This window comes from Podarcis pityusensis, assembly GCF_964106645.2.
Source record: "Podarcis pityusensis genome assembly, chromosome: 11".
Classification (NCBI taxonomy): Eukaryota; Metazoa; Chordata; class Lepidosauria; order Squamata; family Lacertidae; genus Podarcis; species Podarcis pityusensis.
Window position 1 is genome coordinate 19,343,749 of NC_138036.1, and position 20,149 is coordinate 19,363,897.

The following is a 20,149-nucleotide window of genomic DNA, read 5'->3' on the forward strand; positions in this document are numbered from 1 at the left end:
AAAACCTTACTTTAAGGGTTTCCTTTCAAATGCAGCTTTGATAAATGCTTTCTCCAAGGAGAAGTGCTAGCTTCCAAACACGTGCGCAAGGTACTGCTTTCCGTTCTAGAAATATGTGTGAAAATTAACAACGTTATTAATTTTATCCAAACCAGTACTGTCTTAAAAACAAGATCTATGCAAAGAAATGGGTTCTGAACAACAACAACAAAAATCTATCATGGGAACTGGGTGCTGGGAACTATAGCTCTATGAGGGACAAACTACAGTTCCCAGAATTCTTAGGAACAGCATGTGCTTTAAATGTATGGTGTGTAGGCAGCTCTCTTCTAGAAAAGTTTCTTTCGGGCGCAGCTCAAAACCCGGGCGGGGGGTGTCCATATTCCTTTCCCAACCACTTGGAATGTGTGGATGAACCTAATATCAGGCTAGCACAGGGGAAACGCCCCTCTCGTTCTATTTAAGCCATGAGTGGTATGCTCCATCCGTTGGTTCCTGAGGCAGAGATTTTTCCCGCCTTTTCTGGGCAGCAAGCTATGTGGGTTTTCTGTTGAGAGGGAAGCAACTGTCACTCTGAGGGAAACGTTCTCAGAAGCAGTTTTGTGGGAATTCTCTTTGTAAAGGGGAACCTGTCTCAGAAAAAATAATAATGAAAAATATAGGTAGCGGCTTAGTTTTGCCCTAGTTTTCGAGCCAACTCTGCTTCCTATTTCCGACAAGTCACTTCAGGATGCCGAAGTTCCTCATGGCCCAAACACCAACCTCCCCTCAAACTTGTGTCTCTGAGTCCTCAGTCAATGCATTTCCTCCCTGTTCCCTATACAATTTGTCACTCAATACTAACACATTCACTGACTCCGAAATGTATTCTGAATGAGTGTAGCCTTTTGAATATTGCCAGCTGAGCAGGAAAACACCTGGCCAGCATGCTCTTCTTCCTTTTAAGATACTTTTGATATATAGAAATAAGGTGGTGGTAAAGCATCCATTTCTTCCTTTCTTTTTTATGTAGCTACTACCTTTCCTCAAAAAAACCCAACAACTCAAGTTCTTACATGGTTCTTACCTCACAATTTTGTGAGGTAGGTTAAGAAAATAGGGATTAGGCTAAGGTCACCCAGTGAACTTTCTGGCTGCCTATGGGTAAACATGATCACCAGCTCATTGCCACAAGCAAGTCCAAACAACCTGCTTCTAAAAGAACCAGTTCAAAATTTGTCAGTGGGAGGATGAACAGGCATTCCTAGTGATTGACCAGTGAGGAATGTTTTGCTTATTTGGTTTAGGATTTTGAGTAACCTTGCTGTTGCTCTGGAGGGATAGTTCATTCCAGAAAGAAATGCCTTACGCATCTAGACAAAAATTTCAAGAAGAAAATCTACAAATGCCAGTGATCAGCCTGGCAGGGAATATCTTTGGCTTCCCTTGGGGCAGCTTTGGCTGGTGTTGAAGTGTTTGCTGCCGCCATGAAGATAACAAGGCATTTAAGTGAGACGAGAATTACAGGGTGTTTTGTAAACTGCAATGCCATGTAGAAAAATATAATAGTGAATAACAAGATTCTGCAAAAGAAACACAGTTCTCTGGTTCCCGTAAAAACTAATACACTTGTTGCGGTGTATAAAGCTTATTTGTGGCCATGAAAGCTGGATGCTACTGTAGATTATAGCACTTCATACTTTTCATACTCCAGAAAACCCTGCTGTCATGACTGGCCCAAGGCCTTTTTATTACCTGAGGTGAACTACAAAATGGCACACACAAACCCCGCCAGGCAAGAAGCAGGGAGTGGAGATCTGCATCCAGAAAAGGGGCAGGGAATCAAATCAACCTTACCCTGTGGTTGAACTGGGAATCAATGGTCATTGTGGGGGGGGGGGGGGGCGCTCTGAATCACACTGGGCTTAGCAGAGTTAGGGACCCCAGAAGGCAGCCCCCACCATTTTACAGGGTCACCATGTTATAAAGGGGCTGTTAAGTACTTCTGGCCTCTCTGAGCATAATTTATAAGGTGCAGGAAAATGTTAATAAGTAAACACATTTCCTGGAGTTGGGGAATCAACTTCTGCGGCATCCTAACAACCTCACTCAGAGATAGACTTGAGGAGCTGTTTGTTCCCTTCCCTCCGTTCTTATCGTCAGATAGTTCTTCCTGATGTTTGGTTGGAATCTCCTTTCTTGTAACCCGAAGCCAGTGGTTTGAGTCCTACCCTCCAGAGTAGGAGAAAACAAGCTTGCTCTATCTTCCATGTGACAGCTCTTTAGATATTGGAAGAGGACTATCATATCTTCTCTCAAATCATCATGAAGCAATCACTTATTTTTTAACTAGGGCACATCGTTATTTTTGTATTAATGGAGTGGAGAATCTTCTTCATTGTGGAGGCTGAACTCACATCTAAGCAACCTTCAGAGGGCCACATGTCAGTCATGAGCTGGTTAAGAGGGCAGAACATTTAATATAAATTTTCCCTTTGTACAGGCTAGTTTCCGTGCACTCAAACACCCCTCTCTAGCCTCTAGCCAGGCAAGCAAGAAGCATTATCAGAGTTCAAGGACACTCAAGCAAAAGCACTTAAGGAGCTTGTAAAGAAGGGCTAGTGAATAGTTGGGCTAGGGAGAGTTCCAAGGGCCAAACAGAGAAGCCTGAATAGCCCCATTTGCCCCCCGAACCTGAGATTCCCCATCTCTGTTGTATGATACGGTTGATATAAAATAGTGTGATTTGTCAAGGGAGGGAACGTAACTCAGTAGTACATCTGCTTTGCATGCAGAAAGCCCCGGGTTCAATTTCCCAGGCCTCTCCAGGCAGAGCTGTCAGTGTCCCTCCCTAGTCAGTAAACTAGTCAGTAAACATTACTGAGATAGGTGGACCAATGGTCTGACTTGATCTAAGATAGCTTCCTATGTTCCTGTGCCATCCATTGAGTTCATAGCTGAGAAGGCCTTACAATGCAGCAAATGCAATCCTGTAAATGTTTGCTCAGACGTTTTTGCTATCCGTTGTTGTTTTCTTCTCTTTAAATACACTGTATATTACACAGGAGACAGCTGGGCAATTGTGCAGCTAAGCAGTCATGAAGAAAATCAGTGTGGTGAATCTTGATGCACTTTTAGAGGGCTTTTTAAATATAGAAAAGGTAAGAAGAGTATAGATCCTTTAATTGTTATGCCAATGTGTACACACACACACACACACGGTGCTTTTTTCTGGGGGTACGCAGGGGTACGCATACCCCTAAACATTTTGTGAATCTTTGTACTTTTGTCCATTTACTATATTTATTTTTCCTGATTTGAACTATAAAATGGTGATTTTCTGAGTCAAAATGAGAGTACCCCTAAACATTTTTTTAGAAAAAAGCACTGTATATATGTGTGTGTGTTTAATTGTTTTATATATGCAGTTGTTATACACACACACCACACCACACCACACCACACCACACCACACCACACCACACCACACATATACATATACATATATGTATATGTTTTGTGAATCGCTTTAGGGTGCCTCATGGGAAGTGATTTATAAATGAAATAAATAAATAAAACAATAAATAATTGCAAAATGAAAAACAGCTTAAAAAAAAGAGTAAAGTACAAAAGTCAGCAGATGAATTCAGACATCACCCAAAACACAGCTGTATGTCCTCTATGAAACCTTTCCATAATTGCTCTGTGGTTAACTTTTTGTGGTTAATGCTCTCAGGTCTCTAATTAATTGTTGCCTAAACAGCACATGGCTAGATTTTATTGCCCAGGCCTTAGAGCGACTGTGAAGATGGGAAGGTAATGTTAAACAATTTGTTAAATTTTGAATTCTCAACTTTTCTTACAGAAAATATCAGGGCTTCATGGAAAAAATAATATTCTTAGTCTTCAGTTAGATGAAACAAACAAGTTACTGACAGCAAGCCAAATGAAGGAAGAATCAGCTAAAGAAGGTAAGCATTCCTTGGCACTGTTTTTATAACCACAGATTTGATGAGGTGGACTTGTGCCCATTAAAGTTTATTGCATAATAAATTTGTTAGCCTCCACATTGCTGTATTAAGCTGTATTAACTGTATTAAGATAACCAAGCTCTCCAGAACACATCATCGGGTTAGACAGTAAAGAAAGGGGGTAGGCAGAAGATGTGGCTGATGATAATGCCGTGAGTCTGCATCTGGAGAACACAGCATAACCTCCAACATTTCTCCAATGAAAATAGGGACGTCCCATTCCATAATGCTCATTTTACTATTTAGACCCCACACATCTTACTTGATTGCCCCAGGCACTCTGGGAGCTTCCAACATATATAAAAACATAATAAAACATTAAACATTAAAAAAAAAACCTTCCCTATACAAGATTGCCTTCAGATGGCTCAGGTGTTGGATAATTCTATACCCTCCAATATTTCTCCAATGAAAACAGGGACATCCTAAGGAAAAGTGGGACATTCCGGGATCAAATCAGAAACCGGGACGGCTTATCTAAATCAGGGAGGTCCCTGGAAAATGCGGACACCTGGAGGGTGTGAGGCAGCTGGCACTCAAATGAGACTCTTTAAAGTGCTGTGCAGGTATCATGTTGGTACCTGCAACAGGTTGTGTGCTAGGAAGAAAAATGATTCCACATATCTGGATATATGAAAACTGAGTGCTGTCCAGGTCTATTAGCATACTTAGGTGAAACACTAGGAAGTTTTAATATTAACAAAGGTGAAAATTAATTTATATACTATGGTAGGTAAAAAAAAAGTCTATAGAAGTAAAACTGTAACTTAGCAGTTGTGGAGATGTTTCTTCTAAGAATAAAGCCCCTTTTCTATTGAAAGCAGTTTGTGTAATATATCACAGGAATAATAGGTTGCCTGTCTTTACTGCAAGAATTCATTTCACAAAACAAAACGTACTAAAAGTGTGAAGCATTTTAGGATGAATGCTTAAAATCGGTTATATTTTTCTGTGAAGGGCTATGTCTGGATTATAGCTTTTGTAAAATAAATGTTCTTTCAATGTGTCTGATCTTAGTGATCTGCAAATCTGCATATGAGCTGAGAAGGACTGTCACATGGGGGGGGGGCATGGAACAATTTATAGCCTATGAAGCATGCTTCAAATGCTAGAGCAGACTGGGGGGAAAGTGCCTTTAATCATAGATATTTTGACTTGGCAAATGATATATTTGACCAACCATTCCAACTTCTGCTAATACAAAGGCTTTTCTTGAGAAGAAAGGGAATGATATAAAACACAATGACAGCTTTTGACTTATTAAGCATTGGCCTGGTTTTTTACATTCCTGGTTTAGACAAAGGCTAGCAAGTAACTGGAGTCCTCCATTAAATAATGTAATGGAAGCAACCAATGCAGATATTAGTTCTATCTTCTCCATAAATTAGTGCTGCTGTAGGTCTGAGGGGTCACTAGGTAATAAGCTCCATATTTCAAAAAGCTCTGCCCATTATACATTTGATCCTCCAGCTTTGCCCATGAGCCTCCAAATTCTGCCTTGGCTTTGCCTGCCCTTGTTCCAGGGCTAGCTAGCATTTTAAAAAATAGTAAAATTTTGCAATAGGATATTAACATAAGACAAGTATCTGATTATGGAACAGTGCTTCCTGACTTGGTTGCACTACATTTGATGCATTCCAGATTTAAGACCAAAATATGTGCCTTATTTTGCAAAATTGTATTGTGAATTGGCATTCTATGCTGACATGTTTTCCTTTGACTTTATTGTTTTTGCTACTTGTATTGTTATGACAAAAAAAAACCCAGTAAAGGTAAAGGACCCCTGCCCATTAAGTCCAGTTGCGAACAACTCTGGGTTTGCGGCGCTCATCTCACTTTACTGGCCGAGGGAGCCAACGTTTTTCCGGGTCATGTGGCCAGCATGACTAAACCGCTTCTGGCGAAACCAGAGCAGCACACGGAAACGCCGTTTACCTTCCCGACGGAGCGGTACCTATTTATCTACTTGCACTTTGACGTGTTTTCAAACTGCTAGGTTGGCAGGAGCTGGGACCGAGCAGACATTAACAAGATGACTTTGATGGTGAAAAGTGCTGGATAGTCTTCCTAACGTAATGCTATCACATGATTAATTGATTTTTTAAAAATCATCTAAAATTTCTTATCCATTAAGTTTCTGTGTTAATAAAACAATAGCAATGAAGGTAGAATGTTTTTAATGTAATGCATATATGCACTACACCAGCCACCATATAAAAATAGTTTCTGCTACCTGCATTTTTTTGTAAGTGTATGCATTAAAAATGCCTAAAAGCCCATACACTGCTGTCTTTTATCTGCTAAGTTTATTTGTTTGAATGTTAGGATTCTATTTCCTTTGGGCATATTTTAAACAATGGGGCATAGGAGGAGCCAACTCCAGGGGGCCATGGGTGCTTGGGCACCCACAATAATATAATTGTGGGGGCTGGGCACCCACAAAGTCAATGAGAAAAGCCTTCAGGTGGAGGGGTTCTGGGATGCTGAGGCAGGATCTCTCTGTCTCTGTCTCTGTGTCTGAGTCCCTCCTCCTGGAAAAGGGTGGCTCACTGGCTGCAGAGAGGAGGAAGAGGAGCCGCTGCCACCAGCCACTGCAATGCGGACATGTTAATGTCACAAGCACATGTCTGCACATAGTGCGTGTGACATCACACGTACTACGCTCAGGCATGTGCATGGGATGTCACACATCTGCATTGCGGAGGCAAGCACCCACAATCCTGAGGGCAAGTTGGCACCCCTGCAATGGGGTGCTCTATTTTAAAATAAAAAAAGTCAAAACAAGGAATCAAAATCAGTTAATAATCTCCAAGGTGTGTTTTTTCCAATATGCTCCATCTGGGAGATGGTTTGGAAATTAGAACAGGTGCAAAGCCAATGCTTTGCCTATGAGGTACAGAAAAGATATCACTTTAATATGAGTTGTCGCATACATTGTTATGTGGCAAGTAAGGGAAAAGGAAAGAGAATGAATCTATAATGCTGTGTGGAGATGTTCCTCTGGTCATGCATCTCAATATAAAGCAGCGCTTTGTATTTTTATAAGTAGATTATAGAAGGCATGAACGATATGGGGATGCCAGAGGTCCATCTTGTGTTCACTTCTTGAAACTGCAAGAAGCCCTATGAAGCTTGAGAACACCTCTTTAAATGCAATTATTTTGCTGATTCTTAAATAGCGGGCAAACTTGTAAAATTTCAATGACGTCTACAAAGAAGATGCATAATTTAGAAAGATAGCATCCTGTATAATACTTCTTTATTACACCAGAACAAGGAAGTATTTATTGCTGATGACTAAGATAACTTTGTGGGACGCGGGTGGTGCTGTGGTCTAAACCACTGAGCCTAGAGCTTGCCGATAGGAAGGTCGGCGGTTTGAATCCCCATGACTGGGTGAGCTCCTGTTGTTCGGTCCCAGCTCCTGCCCACCTAGCAGTTCAAAAGTACACCAGTACAAGTAGATAAATAGGTACCGAGATGAGCACTGCAACCCCAGAGTCGTCCGCGACTGGACCTAATGGTCAGGAGTACCTTTACCTTTACCTTAAGATAACTTGGAATGTTATGATTAATTAATAATTATTAAATTATTGCAGTAATTCAAGTGTACCAATTTCTCTTTTTTTCTTTTTAAAAGAATGTGCTACACTCCAAAATGTGATTAAAGGTCTCCAACAAACTATAGAAAACCAGTATAATTTGAGAGGTAAAAAAAAAACTAGCTGCAGTGTTGATGTTGTTCTTAATGTGTTTAGAGACTGCTCTTGTGTGGACTAGAACACAGTATTTGGAATAGAGCTTCCAACAAGGGTTGACTACAGTATGCATATAGATATGCATCAGCAAAAGTAGTTATATTTAGGCATCTCTATTAAACTTCTTCAATACAAGTTGCATACAGCTCAGTCTTGTGTGTCTGGCATAGGATGCTGCTTTGGTTGAAAACCTCTGCTTGTGCGTCATTGGCAGATGTTGCACAAGGTTATTTCCATGTCTTATCCCTTTTTTTTTTTTTGCTGGCATAGTCACCTGGGTGGTTGGGGAGATAATCCAGCACAATGCTGGTGAGTGCATAGGTCTGGAAAATGACAAGGAGTTTATAAAGTTCCTGACTCTTCCACTTCTTACCTCTTTTGCTTACTTGCATAGACATATATTTAGTTATTCAGACTGTTAGTTGCTTTATATCAAAGAAAGTTTCAAAGCAACTTAACAAGATAAAATGCAAACTGGTAAAATCAATAAAAAGCCAAAGAAAAAAGAAAATATATATACCATACAAAATTCCTAAAATGATCATCCAACAATAGAATAAGAAGGGGAAGTTATCTTAACTTTTTTAAAGCCCCATGCATATACGCTCTAGCGAGCATTCAAGATGTCAAGGGCTGTTATTCAGTCCATATACACCTCCCTCTTTCTTTCTTTCTTTCTTTCTTTCTTTCTTTCTTTCTTTCTGCGTACAGAACATGTACAAAATTTCTCTTGCAGTCTGACTGTCAACAATTCCCTTACACAGATGAAAGTGAGAGACTGAAGAACACAGCTCATAATTTAGAAGAGAAACTAAAATCCCATGAACAGGTGAGAGCATCCATCTTCAAAACCTTAGGTTTCTTTCTATGGAAGACTATATGGAGAATCAACCTACTTTCTAGAGAGAGGAGCTGTCTTTTGACAATTTCTCATTTTGATTTTTCCCCCTTATATCGGCATTGTCATCTTCATTGTTATGAGCTACTTGACAATAATCAGATTAGAGTGTTGGTTTCAAATACTTGGTCTTAATTTGTTTCTGGCTCATCTTCTGACATCACAAACACTTGTTCCCATGTATCTATCCAAAAGAGCAGGGTAATATATTAACTGATTCATTCCGTGTGGCATTATATAATCATGGTAGAAGTCACAACCGTTTCAATACGATTAATCCTGCATAGCAACAATAAATTGCAAGTGTGTAATCTCCTTCGTTTTGGAAAGGAAGGACCACAGTCACACGGTATGCTTTGAATGCAAACCCAGGTTCATCCCCATTAAAAGGGCTTGAAAAGACACCTGGTCAAGAAGTTCGTCTAGTAGTCTGATGCGGCATATAGCATTTTTACATTTTCTAAGTCTTTTTTCAAGTTTCATTTAAAGTTGTAAGTTGCAAACAAGTTCAGCCAAAGTAATTTTGTTCCACTGACAACTGGAGTAAGGCTGCAATCAGTCAGAAAAGTTGCACAGGCAGTAAAACATGGCTTAGTTAAAACATGGTAGAAGTTCCCAAACGGTTGGTAAAGGAACACAAGAGAGGCTTGTGAAAGCCATGCAGCTGAATTGGAGCAACCACCTCAGACTTCCTCACACATCAAGTTCACAGGTAGACTGGGTGGTAACAAAGGCTTGGTTACCTATATTCTCCCAAGGTAAGGGGAAGTGACATAGCTAAGCCTGGTGGGACAACTTACTCTATGGTATTAACACCTTCGTGCATTAATTCTACTTAAGAACGCTGGTTATATGAGGCTCGTTATCCCACAGATCTTCCCTTGCTGGTGATCTTGCTTGGATAGAGGTGCTGCAACTGATCCAGCAGCCTCATTTCCTCAGGCTGCTATGATTCCTTCACTTCTGCAATCTGAAGGCAACTGGTAGTTGGAATCAAGTGTTTTTCCAGCTGAGAGCGCAGAGTAAACTCCTGTTTGGCTACTCCTCTCTGACCAGTGGATAGGTCCTTGGCATGATGTTCCTGGGAGGTACAAATGCAACCAACAATCTCCCAGCAGCCCTCTAGCCAATGGATGGATTAGCCATAGTGAATGAGACCATAGTGTGCCTTCCTCCTGTTCTGCAATCCCACAGATAGTTGGGCAAGTATAGTTATTTTTACAGAAGGAGTGGGAAAGCAAACAAGCTTTGTGGTGTGTGAATTGGGCCCATACTCTGGGGGTTAAATTAACTTAAATCCAGTTGTTGCAGCTAAAGTTGTGATCTTATGTGCTCTTAAAGTAAGACCTATTGAGCTAAAAAGGACTGGTTTCTTTAAAGGATTGTCACTGTAAACTAGGTGATGGGAGAGGCTGCATTATTCCTGTTCTATAAATTGAAACCTTGGGTTCTTTGGCCTCTGAATGAATTCATTACTTCCAAAGTTAATTCTGAAAGGAGTGTTGGTAGTTCAAATACATGTCAAAAAGAGGATTCAGGGAATTTTGTGGCAACTGAAATCTGTTTAGACAGATCAGTTGCTTATTGTTTTATCATCTCTGCTGCTGGAAAGCTTTATGCTACATTATATAGTCTCATGATTTTAATTGTATTGTCATTTTAAACTACCTAGAGAATTTGGCTATTGGGTGTTTTGTTTCAAAAGATTGCTTAAATCAATTTATAGGAACATAAAAATATGGTTGATAGACTCATGAGAGAAATTGAAAAGAAGGAGGAGGAACACAAGCTTGAACAATGGAAGCTGCACTATGACATGAATGAAAAATGTAAGCATAAATTGTGTACACTATATGTGAGTGATGCTGAGATTTCTCATACTTTAAAGCAAAATTTTTGGTACTACATACGGTAGTTCTTTTTCACTAATGAACAGTAGTCTCGGAATTAACTATGGTGGATAAATTCGAGCTTATCTGGATCCCCTAAAACTGTTGTGCATTAACCGGCATCATCTTCGATGAATCTGCTCCTCCAAGGGTTTTTTTAATGTTTACATGTTGATTTTTTTTGTATCTAAAATTAAAAAGTTTCTTATTTATTATCCCAGCTTTTCTTGCAAATGTTTTGAGTAACATTTTCAAACGTACAGCTTATCATCACCTTAAAGCCATTTGATTAAATGTAATGAATTTTTACATTATTTAAATTTTGTTCAAGTTGAAGCCATGGAGAAAGAGCACAAACTACTAATAGAGAAAAAAGATATGGAGATTTCAGAATTAACTAAACAACTCAGAGCACAAGAAAAAGAAAAACAGGATGAGATAATCAAATTGCAAATAGAGGTACAGTATGCACTAGAAACTCAAGATAGAAGCCAGAAGATAAAAGATTGGGTCTGTTTTATAAAGAAGTATATGCAAATACAAGTCGTAACTTGTGAATAGGAAGTATAACTTTTTAGGAAGAGCCTAGCTTGTTGTTTTACTGGATAAATTATAAGAGCCTTATAGCAGGCTGTTATTCTGCCATAACTCAGCATAATTTCCACTGAAATTAATTAGATGTAATCTAAATAAATGAGTTTCAGATTGAGTTATTAGAATTATGTTGCTTATAATTTTTTTTTCCTTGTTATACTTCTGAAAAAGCAGTGGGAGTGAGAAAAATATTTTGAGGTGGTTTTTTTGTTTTTGTTTTGCTCCTAGCAGCACTGAAAATGTACTCATACTTTGAATGTTTTAATATCTACCTTACCCTCTTTTGTCACATGGTTGCAAATTTCCCTACTGCTGCCTATGAATTTAATTATAAACTTCAAAACACGCATGACCCAGCCAATAAATTTATATTACATTTAACAACATAAGAAGTACCCGGCTGGATTAGACCAAAAGTCTATCTAGTCCAGCATTCTGATCCTACAGGGGCCAACCACATGCCTATGGGATGTCCACAAGCGGGATTGGAGTATAGCAATGCTCTCCCACTCCTGTCCCCTAGCAACTGGGGTGCTGAGATGCACCATCTCTGATACGTAGGTAGTACAGCCATCTTGGTTAGTATCCATTACTGGCTTTATCCTCCATGAGTTTAATTCCCTTTAAAGCCATCCAAGTTGGTAGCCTTTACTATCTTTCATGGTAACAACGTCCAGAATTTAACTATGCACTGTGTAATAATCTTCTCAACACCATGCATAATTTTTGCACCTCTCTCTTATCCCTTTGGAAGCCCCCCCCCCCCCAGTCCAATAGCTCCAAGTAGCCTTTTCTCATGCAAGTTTCTCCATTTTGGTCACCCTTTTGTAGCTGCAGTATCCTCCTTGCATTATGGTGAACAAAACTGTAGAGTTTTCCAAACAACCCTCTTAGGTAGATTAGGCCCAAGGGGGTGCTTGGCCCAAGGTAACCCACTGAGCTTCATGGCTAAGTGGGGATTAAACCTGGAGTTCATCCATCCTAGTCCAGTACACCACACTGGCTCAAGAATAGTTAAAGTAGAAATATTTGTATAGGTTTTTCCCCAATATCAACATACTAACATGTGTTTTTGTTTCAGTTCAATGCTGAATTGGTAAAGCTTCAGACCAAAATGCCCAAGTCCTATCCAAATCCCACTTCACTGCCTCAAAACATTTACAGAAGGGTATGTTTTCCAGCACTTTCTAATATCTTAAATGTCTGGGTTTCATTAAATACTTGGATGGCGCACAGTATTTCTGACAATGAGATTTGACTTTAAATGTTGTGTCTTGCCCTCATCCCTATATATTAATATCTCTGAAAGTGTAACTCATTGGGCCCAGTTCTCCTATTCCTCTGAGGAGTGCCAACCATTGGGAAAATCCCCTATCTAAAATGGCTTCTCTGTTCATTTTTAAGACTGACCTGATCTATATGCACTCCCCCATTTTTAATGACATGTAAGCACTGTGTACACATGCATCAGGGTGACATTGTCTGCAACTCCCATCCATTTCTGTAACACTGAAAAATATGCAATAATTAATGTACCCTGGTTGTAGTATTTTTAATTTCAGGCTTTGCAGAATTATTAAATGAACCTTTTAAAATTCCTTTGGCTGTAGAATAGAAGTGGCAAGATGGGTACAGAAAGAAATGTAGCAACTTTTGAGCATCAGGAGGTGCTTATCATAGGTCTCTTCTTCATTGTTTGTGCTATGTTTTAGGCCAAAACTATGGAGTTAATTAAGTGCTCTAACTTCCAGTGGGACCACCAAGCTGACTCAGTGCCTGGATGTCATATAATACATACAAACTTTTGAAAAGTATTTGTAGATTTTTTTCAAAAGCAATGACACCTTTGTTTATATACACTATCTTGGAACCAAGTTCTAATGGGAAATAAAGCATTTGCTTTAATCTTTGCAGAAGCTTCAGCATCTTCAAGAAGAGAAGAATAAAGAAATTGAAGTTCTCCGTAATACCATCAGAAACTTGGAACAGAGGCTTGGCAAAGGTGAAGGTGTCCATTTCAAATGTTGACAGTTTTGAGAATTACATGAAAACACAAGTTGTCTGTTTAGGAAGTGTAACTGACAAGTATCACAAGAGGTTAATTGCTTGTTTTGGTTTATTAAAAGTTCTCTTATCCATCATCAACAAAACATGCTTTCCAGTTATATTCCTAACTTCTTTCATGCTTAACAAGTGTTCACCATAAACTAATTCAAGTTTGTAGGGCAGTGACTTTCCCGATGAAACCATCATGAACTATAGCAAGCACCATCTAAGCAGTTTCTGTGTTGAACATTTTCTTTCATGCCTAAATCCTCCACACAAACATTCAAAAATTCATTTCAGAAAGACAAGGTGTTAACAATGAGACATACTATTTAGCTAAAGAGAAACATACAAGCTTCATTAATCTGTTATAAAAGTAACCAAAACCAGTACAAGAATGACAAACCAACAGGAACTATGAGATAGATTGTTCAAGACTTAAATCTGATCAACAGATGTTTTTGACCCTGTTCCATGTTTCATTCTATCACAGCTTCACCTTGCACCCCAAACAGCTGTGATACTTAGCTTTGGTGAGATTTTCACAAAAACACAAAAAGATTCATGGTCTATTCTAATCTTCTTGCCACAGGATCTTAAATGTGCCTGTCCAAAATCTATTACTTAGGTGTTAGAAATTCTGGCAAATCCCTTTGTTTGGAATATCAGCCATCACACACAAACTTTAAAATTACATCAACTTCTACAATACAGTTTGATCATTAAGTGGCTCTAAAGTTTTAGTGGGGGGAAATTCACATTTTTATATATTTACTTGGTTTTTAAAAAAAAACCCAGAGTTGTTTTTAAGTAGTTAACACATCTTTATTCTCCTCCCCTGTTCTTGGTTGCTATACATCAAACAGAAGCCCCTAGGTTATAGTTTATGCTTCTGTCGTCACAAATGCAAACAGAATGGTAGAAGAGGAAACCAGAAAGATGAGGTAACTAAATGTAGCAAACACTTTAAATGAGCACCGTAAAACAAAAATCTGTACCATTACGAGAATTTCCTTGTTTTTTTAAAGGCAAATCAGCTTACCCAAACAACTCAGTACAAAGCCAATTAAGCAATAGCACTCAACTACAGTTGCAAAACATGAAACTCAAGTACTCCAGCTTAATTGGTTCGTGGACTGAGCTGCGTAAGTTGCTTTCTTTCAGACATTCACATAACGGTACCCGATGGGAAGCTCACTGATGTAATAGTCACTCAATGTATTTTAACTCTCTTTGGCTCTTGCCAATAAGTGCTTCCAATCAACTTGGAAAAATCTGATGATACCAATGCCTACATTATCAATGAATGCATTCTACATTGAGGACTCTTCCCTAGTGTCTTAAGATGCTTAGTTTGTTTTTCAGGCTCAGATTTCTGCCCTTTCTACTCACTGTCAGGCATCTGAAGCTGCAAGCTCACCTGCTGCTGCTGGCTGTCAAGCAGCCGTTGGCAGTCGTCACTGGCAAGACTCAGTGACATTCTCTGCCAACAGCTGCCCACGTCACCTGCAGGAAGATGGGAGCTCACCACGACAGTGTCAGGAGGCTATGCTATTTAGATCTTCAAACAGCAAGTGCCGACAATGTCAACATCAGTTACCTGTAGTGGGCCTTGTCAGCTCCTGCCACTTTCAGCTCAACTGCCTCTGGCAAATAGCATTCCCCTTTCGTCAAAGCCTCTTTCTCTGGGGGGAATCCTCCACAGCTGGTTGCTGTGAGGCAGCTTCCACAACATCCTCACTACCTGCCTGACCGCCTCTATTTTGATGGCGCCGGTTGTTCTGCCGATGTCCATGTCTACGGTGATGGGGTTTCTGGCCTTGATGGCCAAGGGGAGGTGACTGGTTGTGCTGAGAGGGAGGTGGTTCTGCCTCTTCTGGCTTTTCATCTGGCTTTTTTGAAATGTTCCTGCATATTTCTTCAATCTCTGGTGTCTGGAAGGAAAAAGTGCAGACAACATAAATGCACCCTGTTTCAGTAGACAGGTATGTCTACTGAAATGTCTACTCTTTAAATACATATGCAAAATATTAGCCGATTCTTATATACCTGCTGTGTAAAATTACAACCCTCAAATTAATGCACTTATATTGAATGGTGGTAAAGCATTTAACAATTTTCTCTCTCCATAGCAACTTGTAAAATTTCACGATACTACGATCTACATGAAACTCGTTAAGAAAATGCAGGTTTCAGCTCTTTGGTATCATGCGGGAGGCATTAAGAAGATGAGACTTTGCATGATGGTTGTAGAGCCAAAAGTTTGTACCCCATGCTAGCCCTAGTATGAGTAGAAAAACTGAAGTCAATGGACAGGACTAACTTAGGTTCATTAATTTAAGTGAGACTACTGTAAGTAGGATTTCATTGGCTACAACCCACTCATTTTATTTATTTATTCAGTTATCCTGGCTTTCCAATGAGCTTCCAAATGGGTTTCAGGAGGGCTCCCATACTTAGCTCCAGAGATGGAGCCACAAAGTGCTTTCCGGTACAAAGTTTGTCAAGACGTGCCTGCACAATAGTTCAGCAGTAGGTTATATGCAAGTTAGAATCCAATGGTGTGGGAGTACATCGGATGTATGCATTACAGCAGGTTTCCACCACAAATTAAGCCCATAGCAGCCAAGACCTTTCAAAATTTTCAAAAATCACGTTCAGAATATAAGCTAAAACTGCTCTGGTAAAACATGCTTGATTAGGTTTCTGTTTATTCAATTAAATGCACATACACACACAATGGGAAAAGAATATTGTTTTAAAAAAACCCCAAAAGTACCAGATAAGAGCAGTTTCCACACTTGGATTCACAGTATGTGATCTGAATGGCTTCTTCCACATAGGGAAAACTCAGAAAAGAGTAAGGCAAACCAAGATGATACACTAGACGGCCACACCTAGAAAGAAAGTTACCCAGGTTTTAATATCAATGTGAAATACATTCATGGTACTGTATTCAACTATTAGTCACATTCATTAATTTCAATGCATCTACTTGGAATAAAACTTAAGTTTATTATCACCCATAACGTGGAGCTTTTTGGAAATGAGAAATGAATTTCTGTTGTGCTAGATGTCCTGTGTTCTGTTATAATCCATAAAAAATCTACTGCAAGCATTTCACAGGTGCCTCAATCCTATATAGCTAGGTTGCAGGGGGTGGAAATGCCATTTGCACGGGCTCTTACAACAGCAAATCATGACACTTTTTCTCCCTGTGAGCATGTTTCTGTGGAAATCCAGGCACCCTCTCACTTCTCAAGCCTCTTTTAAGAGTACAGGGAGCTCTCTGCCAAGAAAAACCTTCAAGAGCAGCAAAGTTTGTCCCGAGGCAATAAACCCATGTCTGGGTTGCAGATGGGGACTCACATAAATGAATGTGCTTCCTTATTTTCAAAATCAATACACATACCTATATATTAAAATGTAGCATGTGCAAGAGGCAGCTAAGCTGCTAGAACTCTTCTCCCTAACATACAGCTATCTATGTCCCTGTTGGTTACAACCTAGTATCCCATTTATGGTGGAAATAAGGTTGATATGGATGGGAAGCAGGGCATTCTCAGCCCTATTCTCCTCAGTGCTATGGAAAACCTTGCCCCATGAGGTTCATTTAGATCTCCTAGCTTTTCTTTTATATACAGACCTGTCATAGATGAGGAAGTCATCCTTCTTTCCACTTAGTGTGGTCCAGACATCAGGTTGTTTTGCATCCTGCTGGTATACAGGAATGTGCTCCGAAACCTTCTCTCTTAGCTGGTTATACTTCAGTTGGGAATGGTGTCCCTGGTGATTGATCACCATAAATGAAACATTTACCAAGCCATCACTTTCAAGCTTCAGTTGCAGATCTTCCAATCTAATAGGAGACACACAGAGAGAAAAATGAATATTTTAAGTGCACTATCCTCCTTCAGGACAGTTTATATTGTTTGTTAAGATGAAATGTGGCTTCTCAGAATCTATAAACTCCCACTGTTATTACTGGATTTATTTGTCTCTGGACAACTTATAATTTAAAACAAGTGATCAGCATAAAACAACATAACTGTAAAATATTAGTTGTGTATGCTATCTTCTAGGGTGTACTGACCTTTTATGGATACTTCAAATTACCACATACCGTATGTGGCTCTGGAGGTATTTGCAATGGAGTTTGCTTGCGTGTTGTGATTAGAAAACAGAACATTTGGCCAAGTGCTATTAATATTATTGCACGTGAAGATTTTAATGCCATATGGGACAAACGTGGTTCTTGCCTACTCAAATAATTTAAGATTTTAAAATATGTCCTTGGCAAATCACTTTACTGTTTAATTGGTTGTGTTTAAAGTAAAAACAAAAGCAATTGCCATTCTAAAAGCTTTTTCATGTGTCTGCCAAAAAAGCCTTTGATCCATCCCCTACTCGAAAAGCACTGTACTAATGCTTGAAAATTAGTAGCAATATGCTGCTTTTTTAAAAGTGGAGATAATGTGCAAATGGATCGGTCATTTTCCTCCTCTTTTCTGTAACTGTCACAGAAGCTGCAAATTGTCCTTGGAGGACAATAAACTGGAAAAGCAGAAGTTAATTTGGCAACTCAGGTTTTCCTTGCTCACTGCAGCCTGAACAATCTGGGTCTCTTTTGCAAGACATCAGCAGTTCTGTCTCCCACCGCCCCCTCATACAGTATAAGGCTTTGGAGGTCATTCACCCCAATCTGAAGAATGCAGGGCACTGTGGACTTTCACACTCCTAATATCTGAACTGTATTTTATTTACTAAAGAAACAATACATATGAGAAGTGGAATGGATCGATGTCCCCCTGAAGCTAGCCAAGGAAGTTTATAATGGGACAGTGTGCAAGAGAACTATGAAGTCATGAAAGCACTAATGACCTCTGCTATATAATCCCTATGAAACATGTGGTGCTCTGTTGCTTGGGCACTTTCTGGTTTGCTTTTGTTTCATCCAAGCTCTGGATGAAATCCAAAAACGAAGAATGAAGTTTATAGGAGGAGTTTTGTTATTACAAACAGCAGTACAGAATCCAAGCAGTGAAGCCAGAAGTTTCAGTTTGCGAGCCAAAAATAACATTTATAACAGAAACATTTTTGGGAGTCATGGAAAAGTAGAGACACCATAAATCTGAATGAAAATAAGGAGAAAATCCCGCCTCTGTCCTGTATAAACGTGCCTCTTATTTTTGACAACAAAAATCCAGATGCAAACACAGGCTGTCCTTACCTAGAAGCCTGCAACAGGCACAAGAATCAGCTGGCTTGAAGAAGGGCTACCACGGTGACGGTACCCCTGGAATCCAGCATAGGATCTTCTTCCCCGATTCGCCATTCTGGAGCCTCTCTGCAACGGCTGCTGGTACCCTGGCTCTCCGTCCCTCCTCCTGGGAGGAGACAGAGAGCCAGGGCAAGTCCCAGGCCAACCCACATGGCGGGGCTTTGGCAGAAAAGAAAAGAAAACAAGTTGAATGCTCCACCCACAACCCCACCGATCACAGAACATGCCTCCTGCCCCTGGCTCCTCCAGAGCAGCAGAATAAACAGACTCCCAATAAATCTGTCCCACTTCTTGTTTTTAAGGATTCCAACCCCACCCCACCCCTCGCCTTTCCCTTTCTTTGGGAACCACTGCAGTTATAGCACACAGCTGTTTAAGTTTACTATATTCAATTTAATTAAGACAAATGTCAAAATTCAAAGTGTGCAATCATTCCCCGTTTGTATTTATTTCAAATGTACAAGGTTGTGTTCAACTAACTTTTACTCTGGTCTATTAAATCCAGTGGGTTTGGTCTAAGTTAGCTGCCACCATTAGTTTTAATGGGTCTACTCTGAGTAAAAGCCAGTTGATGTCAATCCCCACTAAAACTACAGTGCGTTTGGAAACCACGGGACTCGCACAACAGCCTGATCCTATGCATATTTACTTGTGAGTAAGGCTGCACGAGAGGGGATGCCCATTGCATAGACTTCTTAAACTGCAATCATGTAAACACTTTCATGGGAGCAAAGTGGACTCGACTGTGATTACTTCTGAATAACCATGCGTAGGATTGCACTGTTAATGTCAAGCTTTAACTGATTTCCCCCCCTTTTCCCCTCTGTTCCGGCAGCTCTGAACCCGATACATTCTGGAAGAATATATACATACTGTATTCTTTTCCAGAAACCCCTTTATGGAAACAAATAACCAAAGCCTGACAACTCAGCCTCTGAGGAGGCAGACTTGAGGAATCACACTTTGTAGACTAAAGTATCGCTTTGCGCGCGCACAATATATATAAAACCGATTCCCGATTCAACACACAAAAAGACAAAAAATGACTTCTGCAGAAATCGGAAAAGTGAATTTGACAAGGAAACAACAGACTTACCCGGGCCCCACCCTTCGCTTGGCTGCTCCTCGACTTCGCTTCTGTTCTCTCCAGCTACACCATGCAAGGAAAACAAATCTAGCTATCTAGTTAGCAGCTGCAGTTCTCTGATATTTATACTCCGCCTGTTTATCACTTGCAGGCGTGGTTCAAAGTTCAGGGGACTCTTTTGCAATGTCCTTGCAAGCTCCCTGGAGCGAAACCTAGCCAAACGTTTGTTTTCGTTAACTAACTGGAAGTAACAAGAGCTTTTCCTGCCGTCCTGGGAAAAAGAAATGTGCAGGAAAAGTGGCTTTTTTGGGTGGTGCAGTGTCCAATCTCCCCCCAGTAACTCCGAGCTGGTGGTAGAGTCATAACGTGTGTGGGAAGGACATTAATTCCAAAAAACTTATTGCTTGTTTTTAAGGAAAGGAGTATCTGCTGAGCCGGCAAATTTCGTTGTGTTCTTGCCTTGGCCCCATGCACACCCTTTCCTGACATGGGAGCCTGAGCAAATTTCCCTGCCCAACAGCTGGTTTTTGTTTGTATCAGCCTACTTTGAAACCTATTGGCAATACTGATCCAAAGGTTCAAAGCC

General features: G+C 40.0%; 2 protein-coding genes across 11 annotated transcripts in view; one reads left to right on the forward strand and one right to left on the reverse strand.

The window, feature by feature from the left end:
- CCDC152 (coiled-coil domain containing 152) overlaps positions 1-20,149 on the forward strand; it is a 29,292-nt gene continuing 9,143 nt past the window's right edge. For 2 of the 10 annotated variants that reach the window (XM_080973147.1, XM_080973138.1), the window contains exons 1-9: positions 523-662; positions 3,045-3,140; positions 3,845-3,950; positions 7,651-7,719; positions 8,533-8,597; positions 10,393-10,495; positions 10,887-11,014; positions 12,231-12,317; positions 13,064-13,151. In XM_080973147.1, coding sequence (XP_080829273.1) covers positions 3,078-3,140; positions 3,845-3,950; positions 7,651-7,719; positions 8,533-8,597; positions 10,393-10,495; positions 10,887-11,014; positions 12,231-12,317; positions 13,064-13,151 — 709 coding nt within the window. In that variant the 5' untranslated portion in view covers positions 523-662; positions 3,045-3,077. The other 8 variants (XM_080973145.1, XM_080973142.1, XM_080973140.1 and 5 more) reach the window with 8 other exon arrangements.
- On the reverse strand, positions 13,248-19,722 carry SELENOP (selenoprotein P). The gene is made up of 5 exons (XM_080973155.1): positions 19,573-19,722; positions 18,426-18,635; positions 16,842-17,054; positions 15,975-16,092; positions 13,248-15,129 (listed from the first exon to the last, which is right to left on the reverse strand). The coding sequence occupies exons 2-5, from the start codon at positions 18,626-18,628 to the stop codon at positions 14,866-14,868; spliced, it is 798 nt and encodes a 265-aa protein (XP_080829281.1). The 5' UTR covers positions 18,629-18,635; positions 19,573-19,722; the 3' UTR covers positions 13,248-14,865.